This window comes from Apus apus, chromosome 3, assembly GCF_020740795.1.
Source record: "Apus apus isolate bApuApu2 chromosome 3, bApuApu2.pri.cur, whole genome shotgun sequence".
In the NCBI taxonomy this organism is placed as follows: domain Eukaryota; kingdom Metazoa; phylum Chordata; class Aves; order Apodiformes; family Apodidae; genus Apus; species Apus apus.
Genome location: NC_067284.1, coordinates 76808937 through 76829119, shown reverse-complemented (window position 1 = coordinate 76829119; position 20183 = coordinate 76808937). Strand labels below are relative to the sequence as shown.

The following is a 20183-nucleotide window of genomic DNA, read 5'->3' as shown; positions in this document are numbered from 1 at the left end:
CCGGGGCCGGGGCCGCCGGCGGGGGAGGCGGGCCGGGCGCCATGGCGGCGCGGGGGGCGCCGGGGCTGGCCTGGTGCCTCCGCCGGGTCGGGGTGGGCGGCGAGTGGCTCCTGCTGGAGGCCGGCACGCAGGTGAGCCGCGCCGGGAAGGGCCCCGGCCCGGCGCGGGGGCGGCGGGGGGAGGGGAGGCCCGGGTGCTGCCCTCCGCGCTCGGGGCGCCGGTACCGGCGTCGCTGGAGCCGAGCCCCGCTGCGGCCCCGCTGCGGCCCGCTCCTCCCGCGGCGGCAGCGAAAGGCCCCGCCGAGGAGCAGCGGCCGGAGCCGGCGCGTTTCGCCGCCGTTGCCGTGCGGGGCAGCGGAGCCCCTGCCTGGGGGTGGGGGGGGGGGGCTTGGGTCCGAGTTTCCCAGCGTCTGTTTGACACGATCTCGTGTTTGGATCGGGGCTGTTTCTGTGCCCGCAGCGGAAGGGGGCAGGAATCCTTAGGCTGATGAGCCGGGCGGCGCGCTGGCCGTGCTAGCGGTGCGCGGTGCGTTTGAGCGGTGTGGCTGGAGTTACTGGGGCGTGAGCGCGGTCGCGTTTCCTTTCCGCGTGGGTGCGGGATAGGAGTAGCCCCTTCGCAGCAGCCGTGGCTTGTGATGGATAAGCCCCGGAGGGCCCAGACGAAGGCACGGGGAACGGGGCGCTGCAAGGGGGCTGCCCTCCCGGCGTCCCGCGTCGGGCACTGGTGCGGTGCCCGGTGCGGTGCCCGGTGCGGTGCCCGGTGCCGCGCCCGGTGCCGCTGGCCCCGCGCCCTGCGGAAGGTGCCCCTCGTAGCCGAGCGCGAGGGGCTGCTCCGTGAGCGCACGTCGGGCTCTGTTCCTCCCCCGTCATGGGTGTGAGGTCGGGGGGTGTGCAGGTACCGCTCAGGGAAGGACTTAGGTTAGCTCATCTGAAAAAAAAAAAACGCACGGCCAGGGTCACGTTCGTTGTGCAGAGAATCTTGTTCGGGGCGTTGCTACTCCCGATTGTCTGCACCGCGCCGTAGTCCTCGTCAGCGGCGGTAGGGGGCTGGTGGCATCCCGGTGCCGCAGCCGGGCCTGTCAGCACGAACTGCCTTCACGGGGGGGTTGGATGTTGGCCCCAAGCTGCAGTGCCGGGGCGCGGGGATGTGCCGTGGTCTCCAGCACCGCAGAGCACTCACGTGTATGAAGCGTTTCAGAGGTAGGTACCAAACATGGTTCAGTTTGCTTTCTTGATCATAATTTCCTTCCTTCCCTTAGTCGTGATACTGGAGTCAGAGTTCATGCTTTCAGCTCCAGATGAGACCTTCTCAGGTTACTGCAGCATCTTGTAGGAATTGAATATGTGATGCAAATAAGTTGGGGTTGCAAGGGAAAAGAAGGGCAGCCTTTATCTAAGGCTACACTGGATACGTGCAGTTGTCTGATAAGCTGACTGAGAGCTTATGCCATGCACAGATGAATGAGAAAAGTATGTGTAATTATCAGATAGATCTAGCAGAAGAGGCAGGGGAAGGAGGGAGAGCAGAGCTGTGCATAGAGTGGCAGTCTGCAATTAGATTAGATTTAATAAGATACTGTGAAATGATATGATTTTATTATGTCCCTTCTTCCAAAGACAGTATTAGTGAAATCAGATCAGTGAAATCAGATCACTTTCACTAATGGTTCTGAACTGCATGTAGCTCAGTTGCAGACCCTTAAGATTAGAGTTGTGATTTACAAAAGTATCGCGCATTTAGGGCATGGTTACGTGTGCTTTTTTAGTGGCAGTTTTCTGGGCTGTTTTTTGTCCTGTGTCCTGCTTACAGACAATTTAACAGATGTAACTGGCAAAAGAAGGTGGTAAGAAGTACCATTGACACTCGCAAACAATTGTACTGGTTTGAAGCAAAGGTGTGAAGTGGTGACTAAAGTGGGACTAAGGAAGGTGGATTGAGAGTGGCTTTGAGCAGCTTTGCTGCTGACAAAGATTTCCATGAAACCAAGACTTTAACCTGCCACAGAGTATTCGAATTTTCCTCACTGTCACAGAAGACAGTACTTTGAACTTCGTAGTCTTCTGTATTCTTTTGAATTAAAATGCAAAAAAAAGAATAATAATAATTGTGTTATACTGAACTCTTTGGGAATAGTTGCTGGTCTGGATTGGTCATCTTCTGTACTTAAATTGAAACCATATGAACTGAATTTACCATGTTGTTGCTGATTTCAGTTACTAAACTACTTTATTTTTAGGTAACTATAGGCCGAGGATTAGATCTCACATACCAGCTGCTGTCCAAAACCTGTCCTTTGATGATCTCTCGTAAGCACTGTGTTTTCCAGCAAAATGCAGAAGGGCAATGGACTGTCAAGGATAACAAGGTACAGAGATTAATTAAAACCTTGTACTCTGTGGTTTGCTAAAGAGAATGCCCTGTATGGACTGTGATATAGCATGGTACAAGTGGGATAGAAGGTCCATGCGAATGTCTCTTTCCTGCTGTGTGCTTCCAGTAAGAAGCTTCAGTGTGCTGCAGTTATGTTGCTGACTCTACTGCTTTATGTGGATTTGTCTCTTGGTTTAGCATTTTTAAGACAATTGTAGTCTTGCCAAGGGCAAGTTGAGGTCTGTGAACCTGTTTTGTGTCACTGTCTTAACAAAAAATTCTACATCAGTATTCAAAAGGATAAAGTTCCTGAGCTGCCAATAAAAGGATAAACTAATAGTCTTTATTGTAGTGACACAACTGCTTTAAAATTATAAGCAGCTACAAGAAGGATCTGTTGTTAGAAGAAACATGCTGTGTGTTATGTTCAAAGGAGTTTCTTCTGAAAGTCCTCCTAGCCTGATTAGAATTAAGTATTGACATCAGAGTCCTCAGCTATGCTTCACTTTGACTTCAGTAATCTGTTTATTATATCACGATCCCTCCAGTTTTTCATTCAGGCTGAAAACTAAAATCGGTAACTTGGCTTGAAACAGCACCGTTAGAAAAATATGTTCAATATGTTGTGCAGATTTGAAAGATGTTTGGGTGAACAGATTAGCTAGAAGAAATGGAACGGCTGCTATTCAAATTGCACAGCTCTTTAACAAAACTCTGTTTCAGTACTTGTATAAACTTGAAAACTTACAATTTTTGCAAGACTGGAAGCATCTATGGTAGATGAGCTATGAACACTTCCTCTGTGTTACTGCTGCTACCATTTCATCAAGTTGTTTTATTGAATCTCTTTGAGATGTCAGTTGCTAATGACTCTGCAGTTCATCTTGAGCACAGATCAGTTTTGCTGTTTTTCAAAACTGTTTCTTGAGATAGTGTCTAAGTAAAACCCCCTTTTTTTTTTTTTTTGCTTTAAACATTATCTCTATAAGAACTTTTTACTTTGTGTTTATTTTCTCCCTGTATTTATAGAGATCTGTCTCTTTTTTCTTTAAGTGGTATGAGCTATGCTCCTTTTTCTTCTCTTATTTCTTGAATGTCAGGTGACATGAATTGTCAAGAATAATTACTCTGATATTCTGTGGTTTTAACAGTGATCTATTGTGGAGTCTTCTTTCTCTTGGTTAGTTCTTGTTTCCTCTAAAGCTTTTGGGCAGTTTTTTTTTTTCCCTTAGTGTTATTTTTTTTGTCTTCTGCACAAACACATGTATTAATGTTGTTCTTAGTGCCTGCACACAAAATCTATAATGCAGGAATAATACATCAGAAATAATATAGTGCAAGAACTGTAATAAATGGGACACTAAGCAAATAAATAGGATATTGCAAGGTTTATTTAAAGAGGTGACTTGTTCTGATTGCAACACTGAAGAGGCTGGATATGTTTACAGTTGCCAGAAATAACTTGCAGAGCACTCTGTAACTGCATATTAAATGTTGCTGATTCTTTGTTCGTTTGCAGAGTCTAAATGGAGTCTGGCTTAACAAACACCGTCTGGATCCCTCCAAAGCCTATCCTATTGCTGAAGGAGACCGTATCCAGTTGGGAGTGCCTTTGGAAAACAGAGAGGCTGCTGAATATGAGTATGAAGTAATTAAAGAGGAATGGGAGAAAATCAGACCCTTTTTAGCCCAAAGAAGTGACCTGGGGAAAGCTAGGAGTTCAAGAACGAAACGTAAGTTTAATTCAGAGGAATTGGAGACATCTGGATCAGAAGGCCCTTCAGACTCCAGATCCAAAAGAGACAGAGTATCTTGTGACAATGACCCTTTGGGTAAATCATCGGGTAGGGCTGAAGAGGCCAAACAGTTAACAGAGAATGTGGATATCAAGCTGCCTCCTCCTGGACCCAGTGAGGAGGAGGTCAGTGATCCGGTGCTTAATAGCCCTGTGTGCTCTGAGAAGGGAGTGTCTGTCCTCCGTAAGGACCAGAAAGGCTCTGGTCTTGCACAGTCATGGAATGGGTTGGAAATGCTGAGGAAGACATTGGCAGATATAATGAAGTTAAAAGTCAAAGTGCAGGAGAAGCAGACAGCAGTGCTGAATGTGAAGCAGAAGCGCAAGAAGTGTGCACAGAAGGAGATCCTGGCAATGGAGCAGGAGCTGCAGGAGTTGCAGAGCCAGCTGTGCACAGAACAAGAGCATCATCAGCAGCAGGTGGAAGAGCTGGAGAGGACATTCTCTAAAGAGCAGCAGAAGTTAGAGGTACAATGGTGGTAATCTTTTTAGCCTGTGTCTTTTTGTGTGTATGGAATGCCTAATATAAGGCATTTATTCAAAATAAGACTTTGGAACCATCCAGTAACACAAATAATGTTTGTGTGAATTGCTCCTCTTAAAATTGTCTTAAAATTGTCTATGAAGTTTTTAACTTCCAGGTATGTGTACCAAAATAAAGTGCAGAGACAGAAGGGACTGGGCTGCATGAGGAGTTAGGAAAAAGGCACAAAATAAATGCTAATTTTTTAATTATTTTTTTTTACAAACTGGTTCATGACAGCAAGATAGCAAAGCATTTCAGTTAGTAAAAAAGCATGGTTTTAAATAAAAGAACCCAGAATATCTGTCTGATCTCCTGTGGTTACAGTGAGGACAAACTGAAAAGTATTCCTCTTAAGTGTGAATTCCTCTCAATATGTGGCTGAATTAATACCCAGTTTGAATGGCAAATCTGTTCTCTTTCCAAGCAAGTGAATTGTTGTATGCCTTAGTCTCTCGAGGGATTGAGATTTTTTCATACATTCTAAAAACCCTTTCTTGCAATATGTGTCTTCAAGCAGTACATATATGTTGGTAGATAGCCTTTTTTAGATAACAAATGGATATCTTTCTCTTTGGGTTTGCTCAAAATCCCATTTAAAGGAAGTAAGACTTCATCTTGGAGTGAGTTTCCTAATTTATCAGTTACTTCTTTGAAGTCTGCTGCTAAAGGCAAGATACCTTTATCAGAAGTACAGGAAGTCTGGAGCTGTGTGCTTAGGTAGAAGAGGAAGTTCAGCTGGAGCTGTAGGTACGTCTGACCTCTTTGTACTCAAAGACAGAGTTGCAGCTTTTTCTCATCTTTAAGCTGTTACTGACCTCTGCTTCTATGAACATGCTGTTGACTTTATTGCTAGAATGAAGGGGAGGTGTTAAAACATGTAACTGTAAATTATATATCGATTTTAATTCTTCATTGTAAATTATAGCTCTAATTTGTGTAATACATATGTAACACTAGAGTGGGACATCTCAGAGTTTGCTGAAAACCAGTGTTATTTCTTTAAGCAAATCCTCTAAAGAGATTGTGCAAAGAAGTAATTTTCTGTCCCTTGCATTCTTCAAGTCTATTTTTTCCCCCCCTCCTCTCCAGGGAGTAAAGGGCCAACATGGGGAAGAGAATCTGAAGGAGCAGCTAGCCCAGGTCCTGCAGGAGGCAAGTATTTTTGAGTTTTAAGTTTGGTCTAACAGTTGTAACTCGGATCTTCAAAATTCTCTTACTGCTGTGGTGTCTTGGCAGAAGATGAGGACTTTGCCTTGGGTGCAAATTGGATGATTTTCCTCTACAGATCAAATTTCTGTCAGAAAGTGGCAGGCCTTGCTTCTTGGGAGCTACTGTTTGCCAGCAAATACTGAGCAAATGTGCACTCAGATTGAAAGCATTAAGTAGCTGCAATGATGTATATTTTTAGTTTGAATTTTGTCCTTGGGCTAGTAGTCTTATTTTCGTGAGGTCCATGTGCTGGATATCTGTTTTGAGGAAGTCTTTTTTCAATTTTAATCAGGTGAAAAAAAAATTCACTCTTGGTTAGAAATGTTTTGGAAAGAGATTGCTACACACTTAGTCCAGTACCTACTGGACTCTTTCCAAAAAGACCTCTCCTTTTGGAAGGCTAATCTGGAATTAGCTTCAGGTAACCCTGGACACGTTGTCAGGTTTTTGTGATCCTTGTGAGTCAAATACCCCTTGATTACTCAAATGTCTCAGGTGTACTGAAAATGTTGACAGTAAAACCTAACTGGAATGAAAGCTTAACCCATGGAAGGGAATGAGAACTGCCATTGGCACTGGGAAGGTCATAGATAACTGGCTCCACATTCCAATGTTAAGATAAGGCTAACTGCCTTAATATCCCGACTTGTAGAGACATGTGTTGCTCTTTTAGAAAATTAGGAGAAATTAGTATGCTGAAACTCATTATTATGGCCATGTATATTGAATAGGATAGCTTTTACTGGCACTCTTATAATTTCTGGGATGGTATTGTTACAGCATCGTGCTTTGATGGAAGAACTGAGCCGTAGTAAAAAAGATTTTGAGGAGATAATTCGAGCCAAGAATAAAGAACTGGAAGAAACCAAGGTGAGGAATAACTGGATTCTCAGTTTTATTCATAAGTGAAAAATGATGTGCTGCAGCAGAGGTAATGAATTGTTGAATGTTTGTCGTGACTGTGCTTTGCCTCCCATAGTGAAAAACTCCTGTGTTTTGAGGTGGCAGCTGACTCTAGTTTCCAGGATTGGGGGGGGGATACAGCTTCCCCTTTTCCTAAATTAGTGTTGAATGGTCATTACTGGATCTTTCTCAGTCATGAATCCCAGGGTACCTGAACTGTGTGTTGTGCAGGAAGATAAGGTGTGTTTTGAAAAGTCAGGTACTTTGTTTTCAGTTAGAGCATGCAGTGTTCCAGCAGTCCTGCAAGAGAGTGTAGGACTGAAACAACATGGTATTTGAATAATGAATGAGGTAAGCCACACTGCTTCCTGCCTTTGACACAAGATGGTAAGTAGAAAATAATTTAAGAGATCCTTTCCTCTGTCTTACTATCACATTATCCACCTCTGGCTGTTTGCTTTATGATAGGTATTTTTATTTTTTTTATTGTTGTTTTTGCAACTCTTTTGCTATTTCAAATATAGCTTCATTTGGAAGAATTAACAGAATTACAGAGTTGTCAGAGTTGGAAGGGACCTTTAGAGATCATCTAGTCCCACTCCCTCACTGAAGCAGGATTGCCTAGAGCTCTTCTCTCAGGACTGCACCCAGGAGGGTTTTGAATATCTCTGGAGAAGGGGTCTCCACAACCTCTCTGGGCAGCCTGTTCCAGTGCTTTGTCACCCCCATAGTAAAGAAGTTTCTTCTCATATTTAAATGGAACTTGCTATGTTCCAGCTTGTGCCTGTTGCACCTCGTCCTGTCACTGGGCACTACTGAGAAGAGTCTGGCTCCATCCTCCCTGCACCCACCCTTTAGATACTCATAGGCCTTAATAAGGTCTCCCCTCAGCCTTCTCCAGGCTAAAGAGTCCCAGCTCCCTCAGCCGTTCTTCATAAGCGAGATGCTTCAAACCCCCAATCATTTTTGTTGCCCTCCACTGGACTCTCTCTAGTAGTTTCCTGTCTCTCTTGACCTGGGGAGCCCAGAACTGGATGCAGTATTCCAGATGTGGCCTCACCAGGACAGAGTAGAGGGGGAGAATGACCTTTCAACCTGCTGGCCACACTCTTCCCTATGCACCCCAGGATTCCACTGGCCTTCTTGGTGGCAAGGGCACATTGCTGGCTCATGGAGAATTTACTGTCTACCAGGACTGGCAGATCCTTCTCCTCAGAACTGCTTTCCAGCAGATCCACCCCTAACCTTTCTCGGTTATTTTAAGACAATACAGCAGGTACCGAGGTAATGGCTGCTGTTCTTGCTTGTAAGTTCTCTCCAGTGAGTGACAATATTCTAAGTACTGCTGTGACTACAAGGAGTAGAGAGGTTACAGGTCTGCATGTACAATAGGCACAGAATTGAAATGTGGAGACTTGCAATGGTATGATTTTCTACTTGTACTGTCTTCCCCTGCACATGCACTTCCTGCCAATATTGTATTGAGTAAAACCTTGTTCTTGGTTGATATGTGGCCATTTGTACTTTTCCACTAGGAGGAGAAGGAAAAAGTGAGAGCCCAAAAAGAAGAGGTGTTGAATCAGATGAATGACGTGTTGGAGAATGAGTTGCAGTGCACAATCTGTTCTGAGCACTTTATTGAGGTATGTTTAAACTGGTATGGGTTTGCCAGTAAAGAAGAGACTTGAGCAGTTCCCTAGTTCTGTTAAAGCAAAACTCAAGTTTATTTCTTTGCTACACTAGTTTAACAGCCCCAGCAGACCCACAGGGAGTTGTGGGCATGGGTTGGTGCAGAAGTTCATTCTGTCTGCCCTGACTATTCTCCTGGGCAACAAGTGCAGCTTTAATGTCTCTACCTGCATGGAGAGGAGTGGTTAATCCTAAAATGTGTATAGGCTTGCAGCAGTTTTGGGTGTTTTTGAACCGGTGTTCTGAGCTACTGCTGACAGCCTGCTTGAGGAAGAATCACATTGTAGTGGACCTTGCTAAGGCTGACTAGGATTGGAGAGCTTCAGGTTCAGATATAGGAAAAGGTTAGTAAAGGAAGGGAGGTGCAGTGTTCAGTCAAGTCCTGAACCATTCATATTGTTCAGGTAAACCTCTGCTTTTGTTTTATTCTAGAAGTAATAGGCTATGCCTGAAATGTAGACTGTTACTTCTGTTCTCGTTTTGCTAGAACTTCAGTTTCATTACATTCCTTTCTACTACAGGAAACCTGGTGTGTTATCATGACTTAAGACCAAGATGAATTTTTCATTTCTGGTTTCTCAGTAATTTAGGATGCTATTCTGCAGTATCTGAGTTCTCCCATAATTTACCCTTTTCAGTTTGCAGAAACTTACAATAGAATTAATTATTTTTGTCTGAGTTTCACTGTACGATCTACAGTGAATCCCTTAATGAGCTTGTAAAACTTGTCCGCACTCTGGCATGGGAGAGATTTTGTTTGCAACCCAGACAAAGGCTAAAGAAAAAGGGCTTTGTGCTTCTCCTCCCCTTTCCTTTATGGTCTTCATCTGATGCTTTTCTGACCTGAGCATTTTTTTTTCTCAACAAGAAGCACACATGAGCATGCTCTGACAAGTATCCTTCCCTCAAATTCCACAGGCAGTCACTCTGAACTGTGCACACAGCTTCTGCTCCTACTGTATCAACGAGTGGACAAAACGTAAAGTGGAGTGCCCTATCTGCAGACAGGAGATCAAATCAAAGACACGCTCTCTGGTCCTGGATAACTGCATTGACAGGATGGTAGAAAAACTGGACATGGAAACGAAACGGCATCGCCTGACCCTTATCAGAGAGCGGAAAGGTGAGAGGTGGGTGGATGTGGCATGTTGAGCACAATCTCTCATTCCATCTATTTTGTACTATTTCTGTGGCACCTATATACCAAGGAGATGCTCAGGGAATGCAGGAGAAACACTAGAAAACCAATTTTAAGGTGTGTTGTGTAACTAGCTTTACTGCACAGTAAAGAGAAAGCCTTCTGTAGGAAATCCGCAGTTGAGTGGGACAACTTAACTGTACTAAAGCTTGGGCTGTTTCAAAGAGATCACTAAATAAAAGCAAACCTATATAGAATGAGCCTTGAATAATTTACCAGAGACCTTTTGATTAAACTACTGACTATATCATAATGAAAACTCAGCAGAGCAGTGCCTGATGAGAAACTCTGAATTCTCTTCTGTGTGCTAGATTTGTGTAGGACATCTCTGAAGAGAACATTGGTGTGTCATGCAAAACTATGGCTGAACTGGCAGTTGCTCTGCCATGGCAGTTTTTGTGGAATTAAATCCACTGTGGCTTAAATGCATAACTTCTTGTCTAGTTGTATCTAAAAGATTGTGCATGACAGCAGCAGCTTTAAGTGAAATACCATTGTGGAGTATTTCTATAATGCAAATTGCAAATTTGTTTCTAGAGCACTTGACCTTCGTATCTAGGTGCTGAAATTTAGAAGCCTTTTTCTGCTCCCCCTTAAATTTCTATTGCTGTGTTCCATTAAGTAGTTGTCTTGTTTTCCCCTTGTAGAGGTGAGTGCATGATCCTTCATTTTGCAATGTGTCAAGCCTCTTACCTAAAGAAAAGTGCTTTTGAAACATTTCAGATTCTCCATGGTGACATAGGATGACATGGCTAAGTGGTATGAATTCAGACCTGAATTTGCCACTTATTTAACCAGCTCCGTCTGGTTCCCTCAGGAAGTGCTACACCGCTCAGAGACTGCCCAGCTTGGTTTTGTGCATCACTTTGACCTCTGCGGAACTGATGCTGCTCTTGTATAATGCAGTGTGCACCAAAGAGCTATTGAAGAGTCTCATCAGGGAGCTGATGGGGAGTAGATGAAGTGGTGCTTTGTTGGAGCCCACTTCATCTCCATATGGGAAAACAGGGGTCTTCCTCGTTTGAGCAAAAAGGAAATGAGATCATAGCCTAACCTAGACAGACCTAGACAGGCTGGAGACTTGGGCAGGGAAAAGCCTGATGAAGTTCAACAAGGGCAAGTGTTGAGTTTTGCATTTGGGGAAGAAAAATGCCATGTAGCAGTACAGATTGGGGGCTGACCTGCTTGAGAGCAGTGTAGGTGAAAGGGACCTGGGGCTCCTGGTAGATAGGAGGATGACCATGAGGCAGCAGTGTGCCCTTGTGGCTAAGAAGGCCAATGACATCCTGGGGTGCATTAGAAAGGGGTGGTTAGTCGGTCAAGAGAGGTTCTCCTCCCCCTCTATTCTGCATTGGTGAGGCTGCATCTGGAGTATTGTGTCCAGTTCTGGGCCCCTCAGTTCAAGAAGGACAGGGAACTGCTGGAAAGAGTCCAGCACAGAGCCACAAAGATGATTAAGGGAGTGGAACATCTCCCTTATGAGGAAAGGCTGAGAGAGCCTTTAGTTTGGAGAAAAGGAGACTGAGGGGTGACCTCATCAATGTTTACAAATACGTAAAGGGTGAGTGTCAAGAAGATGGAGTTAAGCTTTTTTCAGTGATGACCAGTGATAGGACAAGGAGTAATGGATACAAATTGGAGCATAGGAGGTTTAAGGTGAAGATCAGAAAAAAATTTTTTACTGTGAGAGTGACAGAGCACTGGAACAGGCTGCCCAGAGAGGTTGTGGAGTCTTCTTCACTGGAGACATTCAAAACCTGCCTGGACGCATTCCTGTGTGATGTGCTCTAGGTGACCCTGCTCTGGCAGGGGGGTTGGACTAGATTATCTTTCGAGGTCCCTTCCAACCCCTATGATTCTATGATTCTATGATTCTATAACTTCTTCACATGTGATAGATGCTCTAATTAAATAAAATGATGATTAGTAGGAAATAATTTAGCTTCACGATGCCACACTTCAGGAGGAATTGTTTCTTTTTTTGTGTGGTCTTTTTATTCCTGGATGGAAACATGTTGATGAAGATAACCACATATCTAGTTAAACACTAATTCCTAAGAAGGAATTGTCTGAAAGAGAAATAATGATGCAGGTGACATTTGACAAGCTCAGTCAGAGCTTCCCAAGAAGCCTTTTCCAAGACTTCGTATAACAGGCACCAGTAGGACAGTTTGTGCTCCTAAATGTATGGAGGTTTTGGTGGGGCCATCAGTGAGTGCCCTGAACAGCCTGTCTGATGGCTTCTCACCACATACTGTTCCTTCCCTCTGTCTTACCTGGCAAGGCACTGTGGTAGTTAGCCACTTCCATTGCCAGTTGTGTGCCAGTGAAGGGTTGGAGAATGTCACCTTCTCATCTGTGCTATCTTGACAAGAAAAGGTATACTGGAGACTTGAGAAAACAAAAAAAGTCCTTTGATCCTTGCTGAAAACTGAAAAGACCTGCACCCTGCAGCGTGGAAAACCTATTGTGAACTGACGCTCAGAGGCTGTAAGGTTCAAAGAGAACTAGTAATTTAGCAGCATTTGTGGGTGCAGCGGTCACTGCTAACTTTGGTATCTATGTGTTTTGAATGCAGAGAAACGGAATGTGTTGGTGAACCCAGCCACGGACAGTGACAGCAGTGTCATTTCTTCCATTTACTCCGTCTTGTTGTTGAGCAGTTGTGACAGTGAAGACTCTGAAGAGGATTCTTACTACCGTGAAAGCTACTACATTATCTAAACACTCTTACTGTCAACTTGTTTGCCTGTGTGCTTCCCAGAACCACCCTAATGGTGTTTGGTTGACGGCTGCTGGATGAGTGGACTTGACAGCTGGAAGGAGAGGTGTACTATGAAGACGCTGGAGCTAAGAAGTAGCAGCATTTGGAAGAAGGACTTTATTTTTTTAAGTGAATGTACAGAAACTTGATCTCTAAACCAAAACTGGGATTGTGAGACAAAAAATTGCCCTTACACTAGATTATTGACATCCAAAACCTAGGCTTCCATGACCACTCATGGCCTGCTCAGTGTCGTGTAGTAGTATGGATCACTGCCATTCCCTTAGTGAATGACGTATTTAAATGTGTGCATCAGCTTCTCTTATTTCAGGCAACAGAGGGAATGGCCCAAGCTATTTGAGAACTTGATTGTCCTCACCAGCAGGCAGGAGAGGTGTATCACGAGGAAGAGGCTCCTTGTGTTTTCCTCTTGAATTTCATATATCAGCTGGAGTCATCCCAGGCCCCTGGCAGTAAAGGTAACAAAGAATGGGTTATGGACCCTGTCAGCTTTTAAGTGCTTAAAGGCAGCGAAGCTGAGCGGTTGGCCATCAATTTGCTCTGCTGATGTTTCTCATTTTCTGTTAGATCCTTCCAGAATTTGTTAGCTAATGCTCTTTTTCTGTAGTGTATTTAGTTTGTTCCTTCTTCAGGCTTTTGCATAGAGGCTTTCAGAACTGGGAAGCAGCACATCCAGAATTTACTAGCAATGACTTCAGAAACTCATAATAGTTCTTGTCAGCAGCAGAGAGGAACCTTTGCCTCTTCAGAAGTGCTGTTATCTGAATTAATGAAATATCCTGTTGGCAGGGTAGGAAAGCAGCATCTGTAGGCAACCAAAAGGCACAGAGGGAAGCATTTAGTGTTATTGTTTACAAAACATTCAGCCGTGGGCTGTACTACCCTCACAGCAAATCATTCATCCCTAAGAGACTGAGCAAGTCTTGCCTCATCTTGTAATGAATTTGTCTGAGAATTTCCATTTTCAGTGGCATATGCTTTTGACTTAGCTGTTACATGGAAAGGACTTTTTTACACTGTGAGAAGAGGATGGGGGAAGCCTTTCTCATCTGTAATATTTCTTTAGCCATTTGTATGTACTTCCTTGTTTCTATGTTTATTTTGTGTAAGAAGCAAAATGTTAATGCAGAAATGGATTTGTCTTCCTTGGTGCAACCACTGAGAGGAATATCTTTCTCCTAGTTGTCTTAGATTTTCTTGAGAAAACACAAACTATCTCATTTTAATGACTTTGTTTGCTTCATGTTTTGATTGCTATAAGCACTGTGACTGTTATAAAGTTCTTTGAAAGACCAGTGTATTCAGGAATTGAGAGAAGACAACCCAACTCTTCAGGCCTGTGGCTATCCTAATGGTAATTTTGTCGTTACAGTTGTACCTCTTGCCTTGTTCCACTGAAGAAAGATGCCCATAAAAAGGTGTGTGAGCGATGCTGCTGTTCTAAGGAAACTGTGTGTGCTGACAGATTGAATGTGTAGCACTTAAAAACAGGGGAGGTAGGTCCAGTTTGTGGGCCACACAACTTATTTAAAATCATAGTGTAAGGTTATGAAGGAGTCATTGTATCTTGAGTTTTCCTCTTTCCGTTTTCTGTATGTGCTCTTGAAAGTTTCTTCTGTGAATATGCCCTCTCTAGGGTGTCTGAGAGAATAGGGTTCCACAAAACGCTTGTGAAATAGGTTGACATTAGAACAATTGTTCCTGATGCAGAGGAGTAGGAGGAAAATACTTTGGTTATCTAAGAGTGCTAATTCCTCTACTGTGTACCTCTGTTATTGCTGTGCTTTTTTTGCCTGTTTCATTTGGCTAAATACATTTATTTTGCTATGTTGGTGTTTATGCATATTGCAGAGAAGGGTAATGCTCCTCCTAGTTACAGGGTCGTTCTTTGGGGTGATTTCTGAGTGTGTCCTCTTTTCATGGGTATATGAAGAACAAGAGCAGTGGTACCAAACGATTTCCATGGTTACTGGTAGGTGCATGGTGTGTAAAGGTCCAAGCAGAGAGGTGAAGGGATAGCATTCTTAACTTACAGCAGTATTTCACTGACAAAAAGCAGACCTCTCCTCCCAGCTTGCCATGGGCCTCAGTAAAACTGCTGTCAGATACAGAGCTGGTGAGTGGACACAGAAGTGTCAGGAGAACTAGTGAGCTGCTGGAAGAGATGCCCTTATTTCTAATACTGTGCTTTTCTTTGGTCTGAAGTCTGGATCCTTCCTTCTACTACATCTGAATGTCCCCTGGGAAATGTCATGCCCTGAACTCACCTGTCTTGGCACAGCATCCAGTGCTTCCAGTCAGGCACCCAGGATTTACCCAGTGACACCTCTGTGCTGCTCACACTAGTGCACAGCAGGCTTGATACAGGCTTGCTGCTCTGTTGGGGAGTGTGATAAACAGTTCCAGAGCAGTATGTTGTTTATCAGCATCAGTAGGGATAGCTGTGGAGGACCACTAATGGGTTGCAGAAGGGGACCATGGAAGTGGTGAGTAATTCCTGCAGATCTGTGAGTTCCAAGAGATCAGTTGACACTCACTTTTCTCTTGCACATGTAACCTACCACATTAGTGGTTGGTGAGCCTTCAATCCAGCTTTGCAGAACATGTAACAGGCAATTTATTAATCCAGCTGTGCCCTCCCCCACTGTTTAATTGGTTTTTTTCCAAATATAGGCTTCAAACAGTCCATGTTCTCTTCACTCCTGCTGGTCCCTTTTGCTGTAACTTCACCTGTTTAGGCACATACCTTTACACCTGGAACACTGCATCCAGTTCTGGAGCCCCCAACACAAGAAGAACATGGAGCTGTTGGAACAAGTTCAGAGGAGGGGCATGAAGGTGATCAGAGGGCTGGAGCACTGCTCCTGTGAAGAGAGGCTGAGGGAGTTGGGGTTGTTCAGCCTGGAGCAGAGAAGGCTGCGGGAGATGTGAAGTAGGTGGAGGGGCTACGGGAGAGCTGGGGTGGGGTTTTCACGAGGGCTTGTAGCAGTAGGATGTGAGGGAATGGCTTTGACTTGGAAGAGGGGAGATGTTGGTTAGACATGAGGAAGAAATGATTTAGTGCGAGGGTGGGGAGACACTGGCACGGGTTGCCCAGGATGCTTCCTGCCCGGAAGTGCTCAAGGCCAGGTTGGATGGAGCTCTGAGCAGCCTGGCCTAGTGGGAGTGGGGTTGGAACTCGATGCTCTTCACGCTCCCTTCCACCCCAAACCGTTCCGTGGTACGAGCTCTGTGACCATCACCAACAGCACGTCCCGAGCAGCGCAGCCCTGCCCCTCGGTGCCGCCCGGGCCCGGAGCCGCGCGGCCCCGCCCTTCGAGCTGAAGCTGCAGTACAAGACGGCTCCAAAGGACACGGAGCCGCGCCCCAGGCTCCCGCCCCGCCGCCAGCTCCGCCGAACCCGCCGCGGCTCCGCGCGCGTCACGGAGGCGCCGCCGGGGCTGCCCGCCGCGTCACCAGCGCGCGCCGCCGGGCCCGGAAGGACCGGGGGGCGGCGACCGCGGCGGCGAGCGGGGAAACGAAACCGCCCGGGGCCCGGGGCACGGAGCGGCCGTCGGCCCCGCCTGCCCCGCCGGCACCGCCTCCTCCGGGCCGTCAGCTCCGCGTCCCGCCGTTTCCCCGCCGCACGGCCCGCTGCGCCTTGCCGCCGGCTTGCTTGGCCTGCGGGAGCGGGGCCCCCGCGCCGTCCCCCGGGGGGCTGCGGGGCAGCGGCTGGACGGGGAGCGGCCCGCGGGGTCACACCGGGGAAGGCGAGGCCGGGGGCTCCGGGCAGCCCCCGCGGCTGCGGGGCTGTGCTCTGCTCGGGGGGGGGGGCTGTCCCTCCCGCCGCCCCGGGTGCGCGCCCCCCGCCGGGACCCTTAGCGCGCCGTCGGGTTTGCGTTGTTGAGAGCGCGCAGGAGAGCAGGTGTGTGAGGGGGCGTGGGGCGGGGGGGAGCCGGGCGGGGAGGGGAGCCTGGCGGGAAGGGGAGCCTGGCAGGGGGGGAGCCTGGCGGGAAGGGGAGCCTGGCAGGGAGGAAGGCAGGGAAGCAGCAGCGCTGCGCCGAGAGCGCGCCGGCCGGGCGGGCGGGCCGGGAGGGTGTCTGGGAAGACGCAGAACGCTGCTCGCGGGCTGTTCGAGATACGCGAGCGAAAGGGAAAGCCAGACCTGGCATCGGCACAGGAGCAGGTAAATGTGAGGTGGCTGTAAGTGGCCTTCTGGTGGAAGGGAGGGAGGAGGTGCCTTAGCAACAGCATGGGCAGGATGGTTTTGCAGTCAGGTTGGTGGGGGTGATTAAAGGAACTGGCCTTAAGCTGCCCCGTATATGCTTGTGGAAGAAAAATAGATAACAGAGGGTTCGAATTGGTAACCTGGGGCATCTTTTCTAGGCCAGCATTCCTATGTAGAATAGCAAGCACTGATAGGTTTTTATTTCTTTTTATCAATAACAGGACGGTCTAGCCAGTGCTCTAAGCACCTGTGCTTTTTAATTTTCACCTGCTTTTCTGAGTTCTTGGCCTCTGTGGGCCTCCCCAACTTGCTTCTGTTAACTCTGTCCTAAGTGTTAGTCCTTTCTCTGCTTTTATGCAAACTTCAGCAGCCACATCCGGAGGCTTGATACCTTGTCAGTGATTCCTCATGAAAAACACAAATGCCATCCAACTTGAACACGTATATTTATTAAAGTTCTACCATAGAAGTTGTGTAAGAAAGTGCTTTTGTTAATTAGCATTTGCAGAGGTGAGGTCAGAGGTGTTTAGAGTCTCCTGTGAGAAATTGGTTTCACCTTGCATGAGGTATGTTTGATTAAATATTATTGAATCAACATTGAATCTTTGATTCAATAGTAGTAACCAACTGTCATATATTTAAGTTATCTAAGTGCTGATGTTTGGTTGCCTCTATCTGCTAGTATTCAATGGTAAGTAAGTTGTAGAAATTATTCTAAATTCAAGTCATCATCAATAGGAAAGCTGCTGCATGGGTTTTGTGTTTGTTTAGTTAGACTAGCTGTTGAAAAGGTAGGTTCAAAATAAGGCAATGCTTTTGCCTACAGCAAACTTGAGTTGTGAAGCATAAATACTGAATAGTCCATAACATGGTCAGTGCTGCCAGGCTGCTGAACCTTAGCCTTCAGCATGCAGGAGAAAGTTATTTTGCTTATTGTTTACCAAATGTGATCATCTTTTTCAGCAAAAATGAAGAGACGGACAGAACCTGAATTTAGCAGCCCTCAAAAGAAGCAGAAGAAGAGGATAGAAGACTTGGGATTAACCCTCAGTTCTACTTCAGATGATGAACCTCAATTTAGTAATCATACGACTCAAGGTAAGGTTGGAGATAAGGTATATGCTGCTGCAGGGAATCTGGATGATAACTAGGAATTAAACCCGTGTCTCCTAAATCCCACTTGATAGCCTGAACTTCAAGGGCATACTCACTCTTCAGGAGAAAAACTACATTATTTCTGCTCACGACTTTGGATTGGTGTGAATTAGAAAAAAAAAAACCAAACAAACTAGGAACTGTATGAAGTCAGCCATGGAAGATAGAACTTGAGGTAGATGACAAGTGCATGATCCAAAGCCGTAAAGATTCTTGTAATATATGAACAGCATTAATATTTTCCATCTCAGCTGTTTTTTCTGTTATGGACCAAATCCCACAACTACCAAAACTTTCCATAAAGAACCTTTGTAATCTGTCGTTGTTTAAGAAAAAATAAAAAAATTGGTAATCTTATCACATTTTTGCAGATGGGAGAAATTGAGATGAATACAAAAGGCAGGTTGATCAGGTCTCCTACATTGTAACTTCATCTCTTTTGCTGTCTTGATGTGATTTTTTTCTGGTGGTGAAAGGAGTCGTGAGAGCTCACAGGTGCTTGGTTTCGGGAAGAAAAACTGTTTCAGAGTTAACTAAATGGATTGCCTACTTTTTCTTAAGCTGGAGTGCTTTCTCACCTGGTGCTTGGGTTCTACCAAAGATGAGGCAAGTGCCCTACACAACTGGTGTACTTCAGGTTGCCTCACAGTCACGCCAGCTTCTTCGGAGTCTTGGGGTGTCCCATGGTCATAAAGTGTTAGTGAGAAAGGGCCTGATAATATAAAGAAGTCTTTGTCTTGTAAAGAATGGATGAGAGGATGTGTATGGAAGATGAGTGGGTCAGTTTGGGGTAGTCACAGTGAAGGGAATGTTGTGTGTACCTGTCTGTCAAGGCTGGAGAGGAGTGAGGAGGTTAGAGGTGCAGGGTGTGAGAGCTGGGGTAGGGAATGCTATGGTGTGCTCAGGGCTGAGCTGAAAAATTCAGTTGGTTTTTTTTTTCCCCCTTTTGGTTATTCAGTTCACATATGGGTCAAAATAGGCTGTAAGCCTTAATTTTAAGAAACAAGCTGATACAGTTCAAGGACATTTTGGATAGGGTTAATAATTTAGTAGTCTGTTACACCCAGTGTGGTTTACACTGAGAGAAAGAAGGTTGGGGGAGAAAAGTGATTTCAGATCTGATCTCAGCTTAGCACGGCCTAGCAAGAGTTAAAAGTAAGAAGAGCTGTGAAGGCCTTTCTTGAGATTTGTGTAGTAGGTATTGTGTTTGGGGCACATCATCAGCCTCTGGAAGATAAGACAGATCTCAAAAGCAGGCAGCAAAGTTAATTGGAGCTGTGTATTGGAGAAACAGAAAGCAATAACTGACCCTAAAGCAAATTCCTTTGTGATCCAGTTCATATCTAAGAACTTTTTGAAAGAAAAACAAATGTAGCATATGTGACATGTTTGGAAATCAAGATGGGTATATAATATTGCAAATGCAAGGTGAATCACAGCCTTCCTTGTCTTGAGCTGGAAACCTCAAAGGTTGGTGCTGTGGAACTCCAGCATACTAGTTGTGTGGGGACACAAGTCCTGAATCTTAGAAGCTGATAGTCCAGCAACAAGGATTGAGTCCACATTGAAAGGGTTTTAACTGTAGTCATGTATTTCATTGTGGTGTCCTTAATTTTCACTTCACTTTCTTGTAATGGCCTTTCTTTACTAATTCTCCAGCTATTTCCTGTTACTTCAGTGGTGCTCAGTTTTCTGTAACAGGAAGATAAAAGGGATCTGTGAGTTGGAAGAGGAATACTCTTTTTTTTCTCTTAAATCATAAAAAAATTAGGAGAAGTTCAGTGCTTCTTTCTAGGTAATTATATTGTCTTTCTTAAACACTTCTGTGGACCTAAACTGTTCACGTTAAAGTGATAAATATTAACTCCGCTAACAAAAATTGTCTGCATTGTCTCAGGGCAACGTGTGTAGTTCAGCTTCTAGTTGTACAAAGTACACACAGAACAATTTCTAGTACTGGGTGAATGAGGGAGGCTGAGGAAGCAGGCGTCTGATGAAGAGCGTGGCTGGGGATTGTTGCTACAGTAGTCTGTATGGCCTGCCCCACAGCAGGAACTTTACTAGGATTGATATGATGCTAGGCAAATTTCAGGAAGGAAATTAAAGCTGTTGCTTCATCCTTGTAGTGATATTACCTCAGGGGAAGTGGAAGGACTCAGTGGGTTGTGGGGCCTCCCTCACTACCCACCTGGTGTGGAGCAGGCTGCAAGGCAAATGATATGACTGCCATGATTCTTGCCCAGGTTCCAGTTACATCCTGCACAGAGCAAATAGGTTTGGGCATCTCACAACTGTAGAGCAGCAGCAAGGCTATGCACCTCATTCAGGCCAAGATTCTTCCCAAGT

General features: G+C 45.5%; 2 protein-coding genes across 4 annotated transcripts in view; both read left to right on the top strand.

Moving 5' to 3' along the window:
* Window positions 1–23: 23 nt before the first annotated feature.
* RNF8 (ring finger protein 8) lies at window positions 24–14302 on the top strand. 3 transcript variants are annotated; one of them, XM_051615831.1, is made up of 8 exons: window positions 24–131; window positions 2237–2365; window positions 3890–4633; window positions 5781–5843; window positions 6681–6770; window positions 8339–8446; window positions 9411–9615; window positions 12269–14302. In XM_051615831.1, the coding sequence occupies exons 1-8, from the start codon at window positions 42–44 to the stop codon at window positions 12412–12414; spliced, it is 1575 nt and encodes a 524-aa protein (XP_051471791.1). In that variant the 5' UTR covers window positions 24–41; the 3' UTR covers window positions 12415–14302. The 3 variants fall into 3 exon arrangements, with proteins under 3 accessions (XP_051471791.1, XP_051471792.1, XP_051471793.1); XM_051615832.1 differs by having other exon boundaries at window positions 9411–9622; window positions 12269–12401; XM_051615833.1 differs by lacking the exon at window positions 24–131 and adding an exon at window positions 877–1199.
* Window positions 14303–15970: 1668 nt separating this feature from the next.
* Window positions 15971–20183, top strand: part of CMTR1 (cap methyltransferase 1) — a 30529-nt gene continuing 26316 nt past the window's right edge. Inside the window, exons 1-2 of the mRNA XM_051616223.1 lie at window positions 15971–16379; window positions 17646–17780. Of these exons, the coding sequence (XP_051472183.1) occupies window positions 17651–17780 (130 nt within the window). The 5' untranslated portion in view covers window positions 15971–16379; window positions 17646–17650. The remainder of the gene's footprint in view (window positions 16380–17645; window positions 17781–20183) is intronic.